The 21940-nt window shown below is 37.6% G+C and overlaps 1 protein-coding gene across 10 annotated transcripts in view; it reads left to right on the forward strand.

Annotated features, from left to right (window-relative positions):
* TRPM3 (transient receptor potential cation channel subfamily M member 3) overlaps positions 1 to 21940 on the forward strand; it is a 529331-nt gene that overhangs the window by 313031 nt on the left and 194360 nt on the right. For all 10 annotated transcript variants that reach the window (XM_020289309.2, XM_076008638.1, XM_020289312.2 and 7 more), the window contains one exon: positions 3452 to 3626. In XM_020289309.2, the coding sequence (XP_020144898.2) occupies positions 3452 to 3626 (175 nt within the window). The remainder of the gene's footprint in view (positions 1 to 3451; positions 3627 to 21940) is intronic.

A 21940-nucleotide genomic window follows, 5' to 3' on the forward strand; every position in this document is an offset into this window, starting at 1 on the left:
AAGAGATGCACTAAAGAGTTAAGGGCATCAAGAATCTAATTCTGAAATTATTTGTAAAAAGCTATGGTATTGTGCAAACTTCAGCCATTATTTCTTGGTAAGCGGTAAATTGGTGCCTATTCAAATGGAGTAAATAACTTGACTGCTCTCTCCCCATCACTACAGTAATTGCTAATGTCCCTCAAGTCTGATTTGTAAGTCTGTGAATTTTTCTAGAGTTTTTTTTAATATCCTATGTCCAAAATGTAATTTAGAAAAGAAAGTGTGAACAGAAAAATATAAAGAAAATTAAGAAAGAGAGAGAAGACTAGAGGGAAGAAGGGAGATGGCCATAGGCCGTGTTTCACTCGGCAGGTTTAGCCAATCAATGTAAGTGGGCAGTAATCATGTTTTATATTTCCCCCCAGCATAGAATTTTGTTTGAAAACCCATACTAGAACTTTTCTCAGAGACCTCAGTGAACTTCAAAAAATGACACATTCTGATGTTCTTCACAGACACATCAATGGGCTTACTTTAGGGTGGGGCTTCGTAAGGGTCTATTAACAAGGTATTCATAGACTTATGCGTAGGTAGGACAGGCTTCAGGGATTCCTGAACCTCTTGAAATTACACAGAAACATTGTTCATATCCATCCATACATTTACTTTTCTGCAGAAAGAGCCACTAGCTTTCGTCAAATTCACAAAAGGATTCTAAGATACTTACCTCAAGAAAATAAGCTATGAGCCAGTGCTTTAGGTCCTTACTAATTATTTGATGTGATTTTCTTTTCCCAGAAACAAAGGCAATGTGTGTGTGTGTGTGTGTGTGTGTCCATGTGTGTTACCTGACAGAAAGGCTTAATGTTACCATATCTTGACAAGTGTAATTTACCCTAAGCATGATATTTTTAGGCATAGACTGATTCTCTACCTCTCATAACTAAGAAACTCAAAAATACTTTACTTTTAGGCTACAAAGGCTTTTATCATCCATGAAACAAATTTCCACGTATATCACTGAAGGAAATAGGAGATAATTTGGAGGCAAAGATATAGTTAATATTTATGTAAAAGGTAATACTTTGCTCCATCTAATTTTTAGCACTGAATTTGACTAAATATGTATATATGTGTGTATATATACTATATACACACACTCAACTCTCAAACAACAGCCTTTGAGAATTGATCCTTTCACCTGGGTGTGCGCTCAAAGGGAGAGGAGGTTTTCGGCCATCGTGCCTGCTGTCCTGCAGACCCTAGATCACTGGCATTCTAGTAGGTCCATTCTAGGGCTTCTCCCTCCATGAGAACACTGAGTGCATCACACTAGGAGTCTGCGAGTTGGAGTAAAGATCCCACTAATGGAATCCATGCTCAAGAGTCAGAATTTGGTAAATTCTAGGATCTCTTAATCCTGGAATGAGTCTAAATATATCATTTGATTTAAAACTGCATGTATAGAGAGGATTGTTCCTTAATATAAAGTCAGTAATTATAGGAACGCGTGCTAAAGCAAAGCAAATGGGAAAATTAAGTAGCATAGTACTTTGTGAAGTTCTTCATAAAATAACCTTTAACCAGGGGAGAAGAGGCTATCTTTTCCAAGGCATATTAAAATACAAATCCCTATGGGGTGGAAATTTTTTATGACAGCAAATTCTCCTCCAAAAGAGGTATGCTATATTAATATTGCAAGTTAACCCTTACTCTTTCAAGTGCCTTTCAGTAGGAATTTGCTTAATCTTCATAATGAGCAGCAATGGGGAAAGCGTCTCTGTCTCTCTTTGTAGACACCCAAACAGAGCTTTAAAGTCACCTATTGTCTGAGTAACCAAGGACTCCTGGGTCAAAGCAGAATAGCAAGGCCTTTCATTTCTTTTTCCCCAGATTTGAAGAAATTATTCTCAAAACCTCCCCATCCACTGAAAACTAATGGGGTCTCAGGTCACTTCTCTCTTCCCGTTCCCTCTGGGGAACAAAAAGAAATCCTGGCTTATTGCCTTGATCAATAATCATCATTTTCTTTTACATTTCTTAAGTGCAGATTTAAAATGGCATCCTTTTTGTGTAACTGGCATTTTGAACCATTCCTTTAAGATGAAAATCAACAATGAGAAACACTGACTTAGAAGAGATAGGGCCTTAGGAGACTGAGGTATTTATACATTAGAAGTAAAACAGGTCACCTAAGGCAGAAATATCTCTTACTAATAGAGCAAGAAACCAAATCCTAAACCATTATTTGTCACTGGGAAGTAGTTTCTCGATGTAAAACAAAAACCATAACAAAAGGTTTAAAGGGGAGAATTTGGATGTCCAAGAGTGGGTTTTTTTTTTTTTTTTTGGTTCATATTTACAGAAATGGCGTGGAATTTTGATTCTTTCCTTTTTAAGATAACTGCTTTGTGTACCCTCTAAGACCGGTTCATCTTTATAGTACTGCTTGATTCCTTAACCATTCTGAGGAGGTAGGGAGAGGAAATGCAGTGTGATACAAAATTGAACAAAAGGAAGTTATTCAATGAACAGGGATGCTTGGAAGGTCCCTTGATAATGAATTTAATTTCTTCTTATCATGCTTCTCAGGGACACTTGATTTTAATCCTTGTCTTTAATGTTAGGTTGAACCATACATACACTGCTAATATTAGAGCAAATTTTACCTCAAAACAGCAGTGTCTTATGGTTCAGCATAAATAGCTTAAATACTTTAAGAAAGATCTGTGAAACCCCTTAATTCAACTGAATTCAATAAAGGTTTACTGGACACCCACCACGAGCCTAACACCCTGCTCAGCAGTGAAGGATACAGTAATGACAGGTAGTGGATGCCAGGGCTCCTGGGTAATTGATCAAGCCTATTGTGCTGGTGAGAGTCAACAATCAAGTTGATCATCTATAGTCAAAAATAAGCCCATAATTCAGCCAGCAGTTGCTTCAACAAGTTAAAATATGCCCCCAGCTGATTTTGATAGTCTTTAATAAAAAGAGCCATTTAGGCATTTTTCTTGCCACTGTGATAATTTCAGGGTGGCGGCATTTTTTTTTTAACTTCTCACTTTTCATACAGGAAACTGAACCATTAGATAAATAAGAGACTTGCTTCAGGTTACGTTTGGCTTCCAGTCTTTTGGCTGCTGGGGCAGTGTTTTAGCTGTTGTCCAATTCCTTTCTCTCCCTCCTCACCCTAACGTCCCCATGAAAGAAGTATGGAAGGCATGGCCTTCCCTGACCCCAGCACCCTGGGCGTTGTGGGGAGAGAGCAAAGTCAGACTGGTGGGCAAATTCTGCTAGAGGGCTTTCCGTAAAGTTTTGCTCAGTATTTTATCCCGTCATATGCTGTTACCTCCCCCCGTGCTCAGTAATTTTAGTTTGTGCTTTTTGTTTCTCTTTTTGTTTCTTTGGTTTGCTGGCTTTGTGTTCTTTTCTCTTTTTTTCCTTTTCTTTTCCTTTTTTAATGCAGGAATCGGTCAAGGCGTTCCGGTGGTGGCGCTCATTGTGGAAGGAGGACCCAATGTGATCTCGATCGTGTTGGAATACCTCCGAGACACCCCTCCCGTGCCGGTTGTTGTCTGTGATGGCAGTGGACGAGCGTCCGACATCCTGGCATTTGGGCATAAATATTCAGAAGAAGGCGGGTAGGTAATTTGCCAGGACCCATGGTAGATCCTTGGTGCAAAGCCTGTGTTCAAAGCTTGGATGAGAGGGTATTAGTTACCTGTGTGTTTAGTAGCTCAAGCAAGACCTCACATCAGCACCAGCTATGAGCAAGTTGTGTCAAAGACATCTGTCATGGAGGGTGGTGGAGAACAAAGGAACCTATTCTAAATGTCCTATGTAGTAGGAAATTACATGAAAACCGTGCAAGACCACCCTGACATAAAGAGGATGAAGGGAAGCAAGGAGGTCGTAGTACACGGTCTTCCTTCTCTTCTCTTCATTCCTCCCAATAAGGAGAAGCAGGAATTGAGCTGTCACACATGGGTCACAGCTAATCTGGACCACATAGTACATAGAAGCTGGGATGTGCAACTTCCAGGCTTGGCCTCCAAATACCAACATTGCTGAGCTACTGTACAGACACGTGGTGGACTGTGCCTTCAGGTCCTTCTAGATGGGCTTGGGAAGTAAAATCTCTGGTCCTCTGAAAACTCCTCTTGAACCCCTCATGCACTTCCCTTCAGCTATCAGCCTCCTAATGCTACTTTCAATCATCCAAAGCCCCCAACTCTGGGGAAGATGCCCCATCATAGCTCTCCCTCCAACCTGACTTCCCACTCAGGGAATAGTGCAATCCAGGCACTCTAACAGATTGTTGGATCAAAGTAATTCATCCCAAGGTGTGAGTGTAAGGAGCACAACTCAAGGGAACCATTGAAGTTTGAAATAAGGAACTTCTTAACCCAATCAGTTCTCCTAACACATACAATCAGTGGTGGGAAAAAAACTCCCAAAGGAGATGGGGGTCTTTTATTCATGCTTGTTATAAATATACTAGTAAGTGTCTACTGGGTGCCATGCTATGCCAAACACTGAGATGTAAAAAAGAATCACATAAAATTAATCGCCAACCTCAAGAAGCTCTAATAAGTAGAGAAGTGTTATAATAATAAAAATGACAGGTGAGCTCACCTACTGCAGGACACTTACCCTTCCACCTCTCTCTTACCTGTCCTGCCTTAAGAAAGACAGTCCCCATGGCAGTTCAATACCCTTTCTTATCTTCCATCCTCATCCTTGTCTTTGCCAGTAGCTCGGCACTCTAGGTGAGCCATTAAAATAACACATTTACCTGGTTAGTAGATGGACGTAGGTATGTGAAATGAGGAATAATGAAAGGCATTGGGCATCCAGCCTTTGAGATACAGACCTTGACAGTGATTTTAGAGCTAGTTAAAGCTTCGATACTCTCCCCTCAAAATGTGAATTTTTATAAGTTCAAAGTTGGAGTTTGGTCACTGGCCAATTTAATTAAATTACTATTATTTTCTTCTTTGATAATACATATTGATCCTTTTATAGCTAAGGATCTAAAAAGAGAACATTTTTCCAAAGTACTCCATATCTACTACCAACCAGAGTTCAAGATCCCTGTGTTTAGTTTTTATTAAAAATTTAGCCATAGTTCTCATTTCTTTAAATATAGCAATTTGTTCATTTTTCAGAAATAAACCAAAGAATTTATAAAGCTTTTAGCTTATTTCTTGCTTCCTGGTGTTTGCAAATTATTTTATTGTAATCCTACAAAGTAGATAGAAATTTGCATTCAGAATGTGTGTTTTGGGTGTATAGCTCAGTGGCAGAGCACTTGCCTGCAGACTGCATGTTTCTATTTCAGAAACTCATGGAAAAAGTAGGCTACTTAGCTCAGTATTTCAGGTTTTCTAATTCTATATATAATGGAAGTCAGGACTTAGTGCCTATTGTTTATCATGATCTTGGATTATCTACCTTGAAAAATTCACTAAAATATGTTCTGTGGTATGTGTTTTTAGTGTTTCTTATATAGTACTTCCATGACACTGTCTTTAAATATCTAAGTGCACTTAAGTTACCTTCAGATTCCTCTTTACATTATAATTTAATTTTATAATTCTGTATATTCCAAAAAGGTAAAACCAAAGCATTCTTGGTTGTAAACCAATGTCCAAGCTGATCAACCCTATGTCACATAGATTCTTTTCCTTCCCCTACCCAGACAATTATACCCCAGCCTCCAAACTGAGTCAAAAATGCCATAACCTCTTAACTTTAATTGGCAGTTTTAGTTCTAATTATTTTAATGGTCTGAATATGCAAAAGCATAATCTATATGGGATCTATACAAACTATGAACCGTGGCTCATTATCATGGAATATGAAGTTATGCAAACAACTAGTGAGGAGATGAAGAATTAAGTATAATTTTATATCATGGGAATTTTTAAAATTAAAACTTTTAACATTTTAAGAAACACCAGGCTGACCAAGAGTGAGACCTTGTCTCTACTAAAAATAGAAAAAATTAGGTGAGCATGGTGGCCCGCGTCCGTAGTCCCAGCTACTCGGGAGGCTGAGACAGTAGTATCGCTTAAGCCCAGGAGTTTGAGGTTGCTGTGAGCTAGGCTGATTCCACTGCACTCTATCCTGGGTGACAGAGGGAGACTCTGTCTCCAGAAAAATAAAAATTTAAGAAACATTTAGAAATGGAAGAAAATAGAAGTCTAAAGAGAAGCTTTGTATTTTATACACACACACACACACACACGCACACATACACATACATATGTATGTTATGATGAAAGCGTACTCTTTCTCCAGGAAAGTGATTATAAATTTATCATGATAGAATAAAGTCAGAACATTTCTGTGTGCCATCTGAATAGCTGCAAGAATTAATCATATTTATTTGGCTTGATAAGAAATTGTCTAGCCACACATGTGCAGCCAATTTAAAAAATCATTTCCAAAGAACATCATTTTGCAGTAGTGTGCTTTCTTTATGTTAAAAAAAAAAAAAAAAAAAAGGATTGGCCCACCCAGGCTTTATTCATCAGGAAGGATTTCTTCTTTGATTTCCAACAAAGTCCAACAGAGTTGGACATGTCTCACTACAAATAAATGTAAATCCATAACTTTATGTTCATATAAATAAACCTATTAAGTGTGTTCATTGTACATATAAAATTGAATATAGGGGGCATATACACCCTGTTCATGAAACCTTTATTTCAGGGCTGAATCGGTGTCTTTTCAATTACTCTAGTAGCTTAAACATGATTAAAAAATTTTTTTTAACTTCATTTGTAGGTTCATAAAGAATACAGGTCCTTGGACTATAAATACATATGCTCAGCTATATAGCTTTTCATTTTATACTCTTAAAGGGGTAAAAAAATTTACATCTGATATTTTAACCTTTGTAAACTTTATATTTTGTCTGAATTCTCTTCTAAGAATGTGAATTCGAAAGAGAATCACTTTGGAAGCAAATTATAATTGTCAAAAATGATTAGCTTTTGTAGATGATGTAGAGTATGATATAGAAAAAGACAGACTGTATCTATCACAGTGCAAATGGGTTTGGAAAAACTAAGAAACAATTGCAATTAAATTATAATTTTGGTCTTTTTCTCTCCATCTCTGCACTGTGGCATATACTACCTGAAAGAAATGATCAAACTCCATTTTTTCTTTATTGTCATAATGGATTTTCTCTGTTGTAGTTTAAAATGAGTCACTAGTCATTTTCCCTAATTAATTTCATTGCTTTAGAAATATTTTCAAATTTTATTTCTGAATTTATTTCTGAATGACTAACCACTATAAACATAAAGAGATTAATACTACCCAAATAGCAGTAGATTGAATTACTTAAGTGATTAAATAGGAGGATTATACTTTTTGCTGTGTCTAAGATGAACAACAATACCCATAGTTGAGAACACCTTTCAAGCATTAGGCTCCTGAAATCAGAGATTACTTTGCCAGCTAATTGTTAACCTGTATGTCAGATTGCAGAGAAATGTTGTCTAGCCCCTCATTTATCAGTCAGTGAGCAAGTACTTCACCCATGAAAAATGTCAGTGTGGAAAAGGCATTTGAATGCATGCCCATATTCATCTAAATTTTGTTATCAATGCTAACATTATTTTGGTATCTTTGTCCCAGAAATAATCATCTGGATTTACCATTTTTAGCCACCCTAGGACAAGAAGCAGAACTTGCTAGTTAGCAGAAAGCCTTAAAGTTTTTTAGTTTTCTGTTCATTACTTTTGGAAAATTACCAATGAGGCAAACACCAAGAGACAGGTCACAGTCTTTTGTGCCAGTGGAATTTGTATTAGATATTGTGAAGAATAAATGAACAATGACTTGCTCTTGGTAGCAGGAGAATAGATAATACATTCCAATAAAAAGTTGACTTTCCTGTTTAAAGGAAACTTAATAAAAGTCCTTACATTTTTAGATTAGCAGAGGCAAAGGCATAAATAGAATATCAACTGGAGAGGAAAAAGGAAAAATATGTTATATGGCATCAAATTATCTAACTATGTATTACTAGCATAGATGGGGCAAAAGTTTGTTTCCTGCAAATACACATCAAAATGACCAAAGAAAGGGAAAAGTCCCTAAAAAAGTAGACATTTTAGAAACCCAAGTGTTGTCTGTATTCTCCAAGTTTCATGTTGTCATATCATTCTGTGCAATGGTCACTAATGTTTTTTCCTGCTGCTCTAGAAATTTCCATCTAAAGCTGAAGGATGTCAAAGCCTTATCATTTGTCTCTATGAGATCTGCTGTAAGAAAGTAATTGATCTCGATGATTTGTGTTCCAGCATGATTTAGGCATAGTTGGAATGTCAAGTGAAAAAGAAGGAAACACGTCAAGCATGCTGACTTCTAGTGTCCATTATAGTTTTTGTTAATTCCATCTTACCTTGTCTCTTGCCTAAGATTTCCTATAAGAAATCGTGTCAAAACTTGATTTTTTTTTTGTAACTTTCTCAGAAAGGAAGTAAGAAACCCTGGGAACATCTTCTATGGACAAAGAATACTGGCAGCTTTGTTTATAAAAAGTGTCATTTTTGTAAACTTTTCCAAGTTAATGTTTACTGAGTACCTACTGTATGCATGAAACAGAAGATAAATAAAACATGACCCTAGCTGTCACGGACTTTATAGTGGAGATTAAAACATAGACACTAATACAGATAACTCGAGGGTCACGTGTGCTTTGATAAAGGCACGAAGTGTCACAGGAGCACAGAGAGTGGGGCATTCCTCAGGAGAACCCTTTTGATGGAACAGTATATATTAATTACCCACAAAATGACAATATTATAAATCTATTTCTCCCCTTAACCCTTTCCATCAAAAACTGGATCCAAACTGAGGGACAGCCTACATGACTAACAAAAAAATAATATTTGATCCCCTCTCATGTAACTCAACTTAGAAAAAAAGAATCAATCTGAATAGGATTGAAGGAAATTGATAAATAGGACAAATTCATTGAGATAGCATGGTGGTGTTGTGTGTGTGTGTGTTATTAAGTTAAATTTATATATATTCTAATTCAATTTAATAAAATTAGTTGATCAAATTAATTTAATCTAATAAGGTTGATTTAATTACCGGTAATTAAGTATATATTAGTGCCTGTAATTATGTCTGTCTGTGTGTGTGTATATATATATATATGTTTAAATTTAAGTGAAAACTTAAAGATAGAACTGATAACATGACTTTTCAAGTCAATCAATCACTAGGTATTTTCTGAATGCTTGTTTTAGACACCATGGGTATATAAAAAGAAGTATAACTTTCTTCGAGAGACATGCATATAATCACATTTGAACTAGTATAATAACATAATTTTCGACTAGATGTTAGTCACTGAGTTCTGAGAAGGCAGAAAGGGGCATAGGTTGGAGTGAATGGAGAAAGTTTCATGTAGAGAGAATTACTACAATTTTTGCCTTTGTGGAATATATAAAAATATAGATATATAGCTTCCTGTGTCACTGTATTCAAGCTCCACAGTGCTAGAGTAGCTCCATTTGTTTAGGAAAGTGCAAAATGAAATACATATTTTTGTCTTACAGTTTGCTATTTGATCTGAATATTGTGTCAATATGAAAGAAAGAGGCATTGACTTAAAAAAATTATCTAGACTTTAGAGAAGAAAGTACTATGGAGGGGAGAAGTTTCATTGATCTAATTTGGCCCATCAGTCCCCCACATTGATTAAATTTGCATTAGAATTGCTCAACTCCAAGCTCTTTGGGAAAGACTGCCCTTGAACATGAATAGCAAACATCAGGAAAAACATAGCTGAGTCATCAACTATGATAGAGAAATCCTTTTTTAAAGACCCATCATCCTCAACTTTCAGAAAGCCCATCAACACCAAGGGAAGATTTCAAAGGTATCTATTAATTACATTCCTCTTGGCTAGTTGTTTTACAAAAAAAAAATTCTAAATGAGCATGTGGTTATCAAACTTCAACGTGCCTGAATATTTCCTGGAGAGCTCTGGGAGACAAAGACCTCCAATTACCCTGATTTCACTGTGTCTGGGGTGGGACCCAAGAAACTATTTATAACCAAAACCGCAGGAGATTCCAATGGGAGTCATCCATGGACCACACTTTCAGAAACTCTGTTTTAAAATTTATAAAAATTAGTTTTCTCTTTATACTTCCCTGATTCTTTCAAAAATAGTTTCTCTAGTTTCTGTGCTTCACGTATGTTCTCCTCGTATGTCACTGTACTGTTGCCACAAGCACTTGGCACCCTCTGCCAAATTTCGTCTTTGAAATCCAGTTGACTTGAGAAGTGTATTGAGCATCAGTCACCTCATTTATTTCTTTACCACAGCTGCGCTTGCCTCCAAACATCTGTCAGATTTGAAAATTCTTCTCTGAAAAGCAAGCTATGCCATAAAAATACTCATTTTGACAGGACTGACAGACTTAATCTGTTAGTATTTTTATTTACATGGATTTCTTAAAAGCATTCAGTTCACTTATTTCCTTACTTCTTTTGCAAATTGTTTTCTGACTATTTCAAAATATATGACCAATTTAGAAAGAGAAATAAAAGAGAATGAGAAAAGCAAAGGCATTTAAAAGTGAAATGGTGCTCTTTGGTTGTGAATGGAGATTCTCTCAGCTGTAGGGGAGGCAAGATCCTTAGGGCCAACAATGAAAGTTCAGCATCAACAGGGTGCTACCTCTTTGACTTTACAACTGAAATGGACAACCATTAAACAGTCCCCACCTACCACTTTCCTTGATTGATTTCCACTTTTTTAAGCTCCTGAACTCTTTTTCAGATGAAATCTCAGGTAGAAAAACACACACAAGACACAGGTTTCCTCTGTCGAGGCTGGGGTACTTCTACCCTTGGGGTACTTCTAGAGCAACGGTTCTTAAACTTGACCTTGCATCAGAATCACTCAGAGGGCTTGCTAAAGCAAACTGCTGCACAGGAGGAGTAAGTTTAAGAGATCTGTTGTATTAATACATCCTGGGGACTATAATTAATAACAATATATTGTATACTTGAAAATTGCTAAGACAGTAGATTTTAAGTGTTCTCACCACAAAAAAATGATAAGTGCATAAGTTAATATATATGTTAATTAGCTTGATTTAGCCATTCCATGATGTATACACATATCAAAACATCATGCTGTACACCATAAATATAATTTTTATTCATCAATTAAATATAAATTTTAAAAAATAAGAGGAAACAATAACAAAACACAATTGCCGGCTTCGCTCCTAAATTTTCTAATTCAATAAATCTGAGGTCAGATCATTTGCATGTCAAAGAAGTATCCAGGAGATGCAGATGCTGTTGGCTGAGGGACCCTACTTTGAGAAATACTTTCCTAGAGCCTCCTTCTCTTTGCCTGGCTACTCCTACAAAGGCAGCTCTGAGGCAGTTCTGGAGCTCCTCCTCAAAATTCCAGAAGCTTCTTTATAAAACCCAATTGAAGACCCCTAATCTACAGGTCAAGTCAACATTCCTTTGCTTGAACTCAAGACCCTCTGAATTCTGGCCCCAGCTTCTCTCTAAAACCCTCCCTCGCCCAGTGAATTTTCTATTCACCCTACAACCCAACTGAACTGTGCTTACCCCTGTTCCTTAAGCACATCATGTTGTCTCCCTTACCATGAGATGTACAAGTACATCTCTTACCCACCTAATTTTAGTATATTTTTCTCTGAAGTTCTACAATCTTGCCTCTCTCTCATGAAAAGATGTGAGGGCTTTAAAAGCCACAGACTTCTCCAAGTAAGGTGCAGATAATAAAATGTCTTGGTATTTAATCCCTCTCCTTTAGAGGAAATGAATTCTGAATCAACGTGGCTGACATTAAAATCTATAGCTGCTAGGAATATAATGGATTAACATCTCACCCAATGGTATCATTAATAATAAATAATGTTTGGGATGTTCTTAATGGATTTCCCCCAGATTCCCCATGCAATTCTCAGATGTTGATCATGGAACACAGGATTTATGAAAATTATATATAGCAGTGACCACCTGATATAAAAGCTTCTTCAACCAAAGAAACTAAAAAATGCATTAAAGTAGGATTTCAAGATTAACTCAAGTCTATTGTTGCCCAGAGAAGTCTCCAGTTTCAATAAAGTCTTTTTTTACTTGTTCTAAGCTGTTTTAGAGTGGATATACATGTTTATTATGTTTTCTGGGGATATTCAATGCAAAGCAAATGTCCATCCATGAGCATAAACCTCTAAAAATCTTGAGTAAGCAGTAAAGAATCCATTTCTCTAAATCCATGGAAGCCATGGTTCAGTGTCTTGGAAACAAACCTAAAATTTGGAGTTGTTTAACCTTATGATCTCCTTGGTTTTTACCATTTGATAGTATTTTTGAGATTTTGTTATCTCTAGTGCAGAGATGACAAATACAGTTGACCCTTGAATAACATGGGAGTTAGGGGTGCCAACTCCCCGTGTAGTTGAAAACCTACATATAACTGTTGACTCCCTCAAAACTTAACTGCTAATAAGCAGCTGTTGACCAGAAGCCTTACCAATATGATAGTCAATTAGTACATATTTTGTACGTTATATGTATCATATGCTATATTATTATAATAAGGTAAGCTAGAGAAAAGAAAATGCTATTAAGAAACCCATAAGGAAGAAAAAATATATTTACTATTTATTAAGTGGAAGTGGATCATCATAAATGTCTTCATCTTCATCTTTACATTGAGTAGGCTGAGGAAGAGGAGGGGTTGGCCTTGCTGTCTCAGGGATGGCAGAGGCTCAGGAAAATCAGAATATAAATGGATCCGAGTAGTACAAACCTGGGTTGTTCAAGGATCAACTATAGTTTCATTTTAATTGTAAACCCTAATCATTTGGTAGTGGCTTCCTGAAATGATGTCTTGAACACAATTCTGAAGCCACATCTGGGCTCAGAGAAAAGAGTACGGTGATAGATTAACAATGTTTGCTGAGGCAAAGAAAAGAATTTACAGTCAATATGCCAAGAATATCTACTGAAATAAAGCCAAAATCTTACAGATACCCTCATACCTATAAGATTTTCAGGCATTCATACAGTCATGCAATGAATCATGAAACCAGTGAGGGAAAATAAGAAACCTAGCTGACTGAAAGATACTCAGAACAAAGGAAATAGTCAATCTTTTGTCAACACAGTGAAGCATATGCATGTTGAAGTTACCTGATGATATGAGCCTTTCGACACAGGCATAATGCATAGGAGATGAAGGACAAGGAACTCTTTATTGTAAAACACTGTTTGGATTTGGGCTAAGGGATAAGCTAACTGAATAACTGCCTATGGATATAATTCATAAGAAATAATTTAAAACAAATAAACCACCTAGAACAAATCCATCACAGAATATCTAGCAAAAACTGAGAAAATTATATTTGCCCCCAACATCCCCTAGAGTGGAATATAGGGTTAAAAGGAATCCTTTGATAAATTACTTGGAAAGAAAATTTAGACTTACCCCTCTTCTCTCTCCATCCTGCTGACCCTCTCCCCAACAATATGCCTGAAATTTTGAAATTACTATTTTTTTAAAGCTTCTACATGCAACAGCCTGTTCTAAACATTTTATTTCATAAACTCCATTACATTATTAACGCCCTTATATAAGTGAGGAAATTGAGGACAGAAAGGTACGGTGATTTGTTAAACATCTCCCAGCTAGACAGTGGTCTGCCCAGGCTGATTGGGGCTGCAACTGATGCCCTTAGCAGCTCCACCATGTTGCTTTCTAGGAATATGGGATCCGGGAACTGCAAGAGGTTTATTTTTGCTTGCCCCAGAGCTGAGTTTTTCTGGACAACAGAGGAAGCTACACCCAGATTCCATCATCTCTCTTTTCTCACATGCTGGTTAGCTTCTCTTCTGAATAAATGCTAGACCAACTTGTAAAGTGTGTTAGTTGAAGGAGTGCCAGTATTGTAGCCTGCTCAAAGAGTCCACACATCTCGGTCCAGCTCTGAGTCTGTCTTTTATACGGGACCCTAAAACAATAAAAATTTTTGACTTATTCCTCTTGCCTGGCTAGGGCAATATTCACTGGAGGGATTGCACTTGGAACAAACTCAGAGGATGTGCTTTCCTTACTATGTTGGCAGCCGAGAGAGTCTACTTAACCACGTGGAAGTCCCTGTATCTACTGGCAACACTTCACTTTCTACTCCTGCGCACATCCATAGCCAAAGGCAAAGAAAAGGAGAGAAATTAGAGACACAGCCAACACTGTTCAGGATTTTTCACCTAAACGCCCTGCTTGTCCCTGAGATGGAGAGTTTGACAGCTCTGCCTGCCGTAGGAGCAGCACTGCTCTGCAGAACCTTCTGTGTTGATGGAAATGTTCTGTGCTGTCCAATCAGACAGTCACCAGGCACTTGAATTGTGGCTAGTGTGACTAAGGAACTGAATTTTAAATTTTATTTCATTGTAATTAATTTGAATTTAAATAGCCACATGTGGGTAATGGCCGCCATATTGGATAGCACGGCTCTAGCATCTCTGCAATTGGTTTCCACCCAACTTGAATGAAGCCTTGAGTGTCTGATGAATTTCCAATGTTAGTTGACATTTTTTCTCTAAATATTTTAGTTATATTTTTCCTCCAACTAGTATTATGCATTCAGTCATTCAACAAATATTTTTTGGACACCTACTATATTCTAGGCACTATTCTAGGCACTGATGAAAACACACCAATAAAAAAATAGACAAAAGTCCCTGTCTCAGTGGACCTTATATTTTATCAGGGTTATATAGACAGTAAATAATAAACATAATACATACATACATTGTATAATATTTTAGAAGGTGTATGCTGTGGAGGAAAGCACATACTGTAAGGGGGATCAAGATAAGGAGTGGTGGGAAAGCCTTACATCCTCAGCACCTTGCTTAGCACTGAGGGAAGGGATGAAGAGAATACCTAATTAGTATAATGCACAGTCCATGCATCCAAAGACTTCACAGCCTACTGAGGATTTTCTTAGGTTAATCCGGCTAATGAAATGCCATATGTAAAATGCACAGCTCAAAACTTATCTTCTAGTAAGTAGTAAGCACCTTTCTTATCACTCTTAAATCCCCCTTCTGTTTCCTCTTCTTTGTGTATCTGTGCCTTCTGTTTTACCATAGCTAGCTCAGGATTCTAAAGTGGAAAAATGTGGTCTGGCATGAAATGGGTTTTGTGAAAAAAGAAAAAAAAAAAAAGGAAAAAGGAAAGGAAAAAAAGTGAGAAAATCGAGAGTGGGGGAAGGAAGGGATTATTCAACACTGCTCTGTGTCAGGAACAGTGCCAGGTGCTTCCCATACACAATCTCTTTTTTCCCAAATTTATCAACCTTAAAAAACATGTTTACCTCCATTTAACAGATGAGGAGATGAAGGCTTAAAGACATTAAATAACCTGTCTCAGGTCCCTCACTAGTAAATAAAGGAGTTATATTCCAGCCAAGGCACCATATTATTATAGTGCCTTGATTATATCATTCTATCTTGTAAAGTAGATTTTGAAACTGAACTCATTCCTTCCATGTTTGTCATGGAATTAGTTTTAAAAAATGTAGATGTATATTGTGTTGATTTTTATGTGATATAATTACTTCCAGTTGTCAAAAACACCAAGATTTATGTGAGAGAAATTATCTTGATATCATTGAAATTCGTATTTTTAAAGTTTTCAAAGTTATTGAGCACTTCCATACATTGTCCTAAGCATGATGGGGTGGGGGTGGGAGGACACAAGTGAGTAAGAAACTACTGACAAGAGCTACAGAGCAAGTAGGGGGGAGGGGATACGGAGCAGATAAAGCAGTGCCCAGAAATAGAATCAAATACACTCTTTTGTGTTGGTGGCCAGTTCATTTCTAAACACCAACACCCTTGTGATTTGAAAAAAGATAGTCAGAGACCAAGAATATTTCTTAGGATGAATCTAATTAAAAGGATCAAGAAAGTAAAATTATTTGAGGGTAAATCCCTATGCCAGTTTTCTCATTCTCCCAAATAGGCTCGAAGTCCATCCCACTATGAGGACAAAGAGGCATGGGGAAGACCACCTGGTTACTCACCACAAAACAGACAGCTACTCATCAATCAATCAATCCGCACACATTCTTTTCGAGTTAACAGTGAACCAAGCACTCTTCTAGAACTTAAGATACAGGCAGAATAAAGAAGCAATCACTGGCTAGGCGAGGTAGCTCAGGCCTGTAATCCTAGCAGGGTGGGAGGCCGAAGCAGGAGGATCGTTCAAGGTCAGGAGTTCGAAACCAGCCTGAACAAGAGCAAGGCCCCGTCTCTACTAAAAATAGAAACAAATTAGACAAACAACTAAAAATATATAGAAAAAAATTAGCTGGGCATGGTGGCAGATGCCTGTAGTCCCAGCTACTCAGGAGGCTGAGGCAGGAGGATTGCTTGAGCCCAGGAGTGTGATGTTACTGTGAGCTAGGCTGATGCAACAGCACTCTAGCGCAGGCAACAGAGTGAGACTCTGTCTAAAAAAAAAAAAAGAAGCAATCACTCCTTCAAAAAGTTTATAATCTACTGAAAGAAGGCAAACATGTAAACAAGTCATTTCCATGCAATATAATAATTACAGGAATACATATCAAGTGCTTTCAGTGCCCTAAGGGAGTGGTAATCAGAGACTTTCACATAGGTGGTAGAATTTGAGCTGAGTTTTAAATGATGCATTTTGAGTGATGAGTTCAAGAGTAAAGAGTATTCCGAGTGGTATATACAGCGAGTTCAAGGGCACAGAGGCATGCAAGAGTCTGGCAGACTCAGGAGATATAGTATTCTTGGGTAATGTATGGCAGGAGACAAGCCTGGCTGGAGAGAGAGACCATGGAGAAACCTTAAAGGCCATATGCAATTTGAAGTGTTATCTTGCTAGTGATAGGAAGCTACTGCAGTGGTTTAAGAAAGATGCTTTGTAGAAGAACCATTCAATCAACACCATGGGAAATGGACTGGAGAAGAGTAGAGAAGAAACCAATAACCCATCTGTTGGTACCACCTGAGTAAGATAGTATGAGGACCCAATCCAAAGTAGATAGAGAATGAGATAAACTGGAACAGTATTTTAGGAATTTCTGTGCTATCTAGTTTCTAGCAGGAGTTGCCAAAGCCACCAGGTCCTGCTGTTGCTTCATTTCTCCAAATGGACCCCAAAGTGAAATTAAGGAACCAAGAAAAAAAAACAAAACCTGTTTTTGGTGGTGACTTAACCAGGACCTTAAAGGCTGACTCATGCAGGCACATGTTTTACTGACGATGTCCCTTATATATAGCATTTAACAGGGACAAGATATGATGATGGTGTCCATGGAAAACAGGCTCTGGCCAGGTGCCAAGGCCTAAATGAAATACCTGGTACATAGTAGGTGCTAAATAAATGTAAATAGGCAACTGGATCAAAAGGAGAAAATATTTGTAGGTCCTATGCACAAATCAGTAACAATATTTTGAAAATATTTATGAGTGGTTAGATTACTACTTCTAAGGAAAATGGTGTTTTCCATAATCATCTGTTAAAAGAGAGAATTCAAAGTAAGGCAGTTAAGACTGTTTATCACTGAGCTGTGAGAAAGATCACTGCTTTACAATGTCACATCTGAACAGAATCATTTGGTGGAGGTGCTTGTCTCCAAGATGGTCACCATCAATATATTCTTTCTCTGTATATTCACGCCTTCCTCTCATCAAAACACGGAGTCTATTCTTTCCTTCCTTCTGATCTAGGCTGCTCTTAGTAACTTGCCTGATTAATCAAATGCAAGGAAATGACATTGTAGGACTTCTGAGGCTGTTATAAGAAGCCTTGCATTTCTGCCTGAGCCTCTTTTGAACATTCTCTCTTGAAATCCTCACTTTAGGAGAAGTCAGGTTCCATATAAGAAATCCATCTACCCTATACCCACCCAGAAGATAGCAATGTGAGCCAACCCTCAGCATTTTGAGCCATCCCAGCCAGGTACCAGACTTTGGAGTAAGAAAGCCATTTTGGACATTCTAGCCCCAAAAGGTGCCGCACGGAACATAACTGAGGCCCTAGACATATGGACCCCGTCGAGCCATGGTGGCCTTCTTTGGCCATTCTAGCCATTCCAGATGAGGCCATTCAGACATCATGGAACAGAGACAAGTTGTCTCCACTGTGCCTGCCTGAATTCCCGACCCACAAAATCATCATGACAACAAATAAATGCTGTTTTACATAACTATGTTTTGGGATGTGTTATCTGTTAATAGATTATAGAATATATGGCATAAACCCTATAAGTTTCTTGAGACTAGAACTGAATATTATTCATCTGTCTATCCCTAGCACAGTGCCTGGCACACAGAAGTAGGCATCAATATTGTTTGTTGAATGAGTGAAAAAAACAAGTAGATGTCTGCACGAAATATTTACAAGACTCCACTATAATTCAGCCCCCTAAATCTGCTACGTATCTCCATTGTCCAAACATTTATAGAAAGGACTGGTGGTCTCTAAGCTCTCCAAAGTGGGAAAGTTACTTTTCCAGCCTTGTACCATGAGGTTCACCAGGTGTGCAGAGCACTGTTAGCCCCAGGAGAGAGCTCTGTATTGTATGTAGAGGCCCCAACCACTGTTCGCGCTACTTAACGAGAAGGAATATATCCATGCCTCTTTCCTAAAAAGTATTGTAGGACCATGTTTGAATAATAGCATATGCTCGCGTAGGACTTGCTGTTTGTCAGGCACATTTCTAAGCCTTTATAATGCTTAACTCATTCACAAGTCTATGACATAAGTACTACCATAATTCCTATTTTATATATATGTAAAATACAACATAAAGACTAAACTTGCACAAGATTGCACAGCCAACAGCTTAAATCCAGACAGCCTGGCCCTGGTGGTCATCATGCTTTACTAACAATGCTGTCCTGCCTCTCTGGGAAGAACCATGCTGTTATTTGTAAGCTCCAGAGTCATGACATTTGGGATAAAGTGATGACTTGTATGAAAAAAAAAAAAAAAGAATAAATTCCATTCTCTGTGACTTCAGGCAAGACATGTACCTTTATATGCCCCTAATAGAACATTTAGCAATTTGCTTTGGCTTCAAGCAAATGACCAAATTTCATTCTTCTTTAGAGAATTAGATATTCTGTAGGAAATGATGTCTTTTAAGTACCAAATTGTGGTATTATTAACAATTTTCTTATATAAGTGAAATTTTCTCATATTGTGTCTGAATAAACTAATAGCATCTAGGAGGGTCACAGGAAGGGCTCCTCTTCATGAAAGCCATTAACCTAAGAATGGCCCTTAGAGCCCCATTGAATTCTAAATGCATTTTCTAATTTTTAAATCTAGGAACAAAATTCTAATATTGCAGGTAATTAAATTCATTCTGAGAAAAGTATTCGTATGTGTGGGTTGTTTTGCTAGCATTTGAACAGAATATTAATAGCAAACTGTGGGGCCTTTTTTGTTGGTTACCTTGAGCACTGGATAAACATTGACCTATTTTAAATTGCTCAGTGACTCATCCACAAAGCTCCAGATCATAAGTACAGCATTTAAATAGAGACACAAATGCCGTAGTAGAGATTTCCCTCACTTCAGTGACTCTGCTTCCTATCACAAAGCCCTCTAATTTGAGGTGTGCCAAAAATAACATGGCCCATATGGAGCCATAAATTAACAGTTTCCAGAAATAGGACCACTTTATCAAAGACTCAATTCCAAAACTAAAATGTCACATAATACCATGTCCATGTTTTGATGTCAAGGAACTTTCTATCAATATTCTAGTGCCATAAAAGAAATGTAAAATGAGCATATCTCTAATTTTTCTGATGATTAAATATCATAGTCAAAATTTTTAAATCACTCCAATGTCCTGCAGAAAAAAAAAAAAATGGGGAAAACAGTAATTTCAAGAGAATAGGCTTTCCAATATCCTAAGGAACATGGTCACAAAATAAGAAAGGGTTCTTGGAGAAGACAGAGTAAGCCTTTGTACCAAATAGAAAATATCTAGTTTAGCAGAGCAAATACTTGTGAAAAATTATAAGCAAACTACTAAATGCACTTTGCCTTCGTCTTCGTTTACCAGTTTTCCCTTATCCTCTCTAAACCTATCTAATTTCCTTCTGATGTTCTCTATATATACAAAAAGGAAAAGCATTTTTCTGTGACAAATGAGCTTGGATTTTTACCTCCAATGCAGATGATTAGAAAAAGGAAAAGCAACAGCATGGGACAAACTGAAGTCGATAGGCTCAACTCAAACATGGAGATCATCCATCCATGTGACTTGTCATGAATCATTTAACCTCCTTAGGCCACTGTTTTCTCTTCTGCAAAATAGAATTAATACCTGCTTGCCTCACAGATTGTTATGAGATTATCTTGTGGCCCATTGTGCATGGTAAACCACGACGTGCTACAGACACACCAAATGTTATGTGGGATTTTATTTAAAATGTTATTAAACTCCTTCTGCCAAAGGCACGAGACCTAATATCTGCTATTATTTCTTTGTTAAAAGGAGAGATCTGCAAATGTTGAGGAACTGTTAAAGGCAGAGAAGCACCAAAAATGAGATTTTTTTCTTGATGCAATCAAAAGATGGGAAAAGAACTGAACAAAGAATAGCAGTTATTTAATGTTTAATGAGTGTAACCTAACCCTTTGGAAGGACCAAATGACCTTTGTTCCACCTAAAATCATCTCTGTTCCATCAGTGATAGGCACCCCACACTTTGGAAAACACCAACCCAGAGAATTCTACTTCTAGCATTCTACAGTTCTTGTTGTTCTTTGGCTAAAATGATTTAGCCAACACCTCACTTCAGTCAGTTGTGAAATTGTGCTCAAAAGTAAAGGATTGTTAAATGTCTTTCAGCTCTCCTAACCACTGAAAGCCACAATCAGCTACACAGCACATCAATCCTCAATTTTTACAAAGTGACAGACTGGCTACAAGTGACAGACAGATCCCTCAAATAGATAATGATCTCAGGGAACTGGGATTTCATTACAGATGGTTGGCCATGGAAAACAAATTTTGAGTTGTTATCAAATTGAACACCTGCAGATGAATGATTGGATCTATCAAATGACTAATCAGGAGAATCCCTGCTGCTGATAATCATGTACAACATTCACGTACTCTTGATATTGCAGAACTCTCCAGACCCATCCACTTGGGTTACCTGTCAAGTAGACACATGCCCAGGTATGAATGCTCATGTCTTCACTCTTCAAGAAAATTAACTGGCAACACAAACGTTATCATGTCACTCTCTGCTTAAATCCTTCAATGGCCTCTCATTGCCTGAAGGATAAACCCAAAATCTCTACCATGACCTCCAGAGTCCACCATGACCTTTTCCCTGCTCACCCCTCTGCAGCCTCATCTTGTTCCACTCTTTAATTTGCTCTCTGTGTTCCAGCCATACTGACCATTTATTTTCTCCAAACTAGGCCTGTCTGTGCCGTTTTGTCTGTGGAATGCTCTTACCCAGCCCCACCCCATGCCCAACCTGCCAATGCTCATTCATTCAAGTCTCAGATAAAACTTCCTCAGAGGAATTTTCCCTGAAACTCCTAGATTAGATTAGGTTCATCTGTCACAAACTTCTCTACTTCTTTGCTGACAATCACAGGTGAATTGCTCATTTATGCCTTTCTACTCCACTGGCGCATAGCTCATTGAAGGCTGGGAGTGTATATATCTCATCTATCCCATAAATCCCTGGCATATCCCAAAGTCTGGCAGTAAGTAGATATTCACTATGCATTTTTTGAATGAATGAATAGTTTCAGGCTGATCCATAGTTAAGGCCACAAAGTCATCTGGAACAACTTAATTTTGAGAGAGGACCTGGTATTTTTTTTTCCAACCTCATTTGG

Source organism: Microcebus murinus, chromosome 12, assembly GCF_040939455.1.
Source record: "Microcebus murinus isolate Inina chromosome 12, M.murinus_Inina_mat1.0, whole genome shotgun sequence".
NCBI classification, from domain to species: domain Eukaryota; kingdom Metazoa; phylum Chordata; class Mammalia; order Primates; family Cheirogaleidae; genus Microcebus; species Microcebus murinus.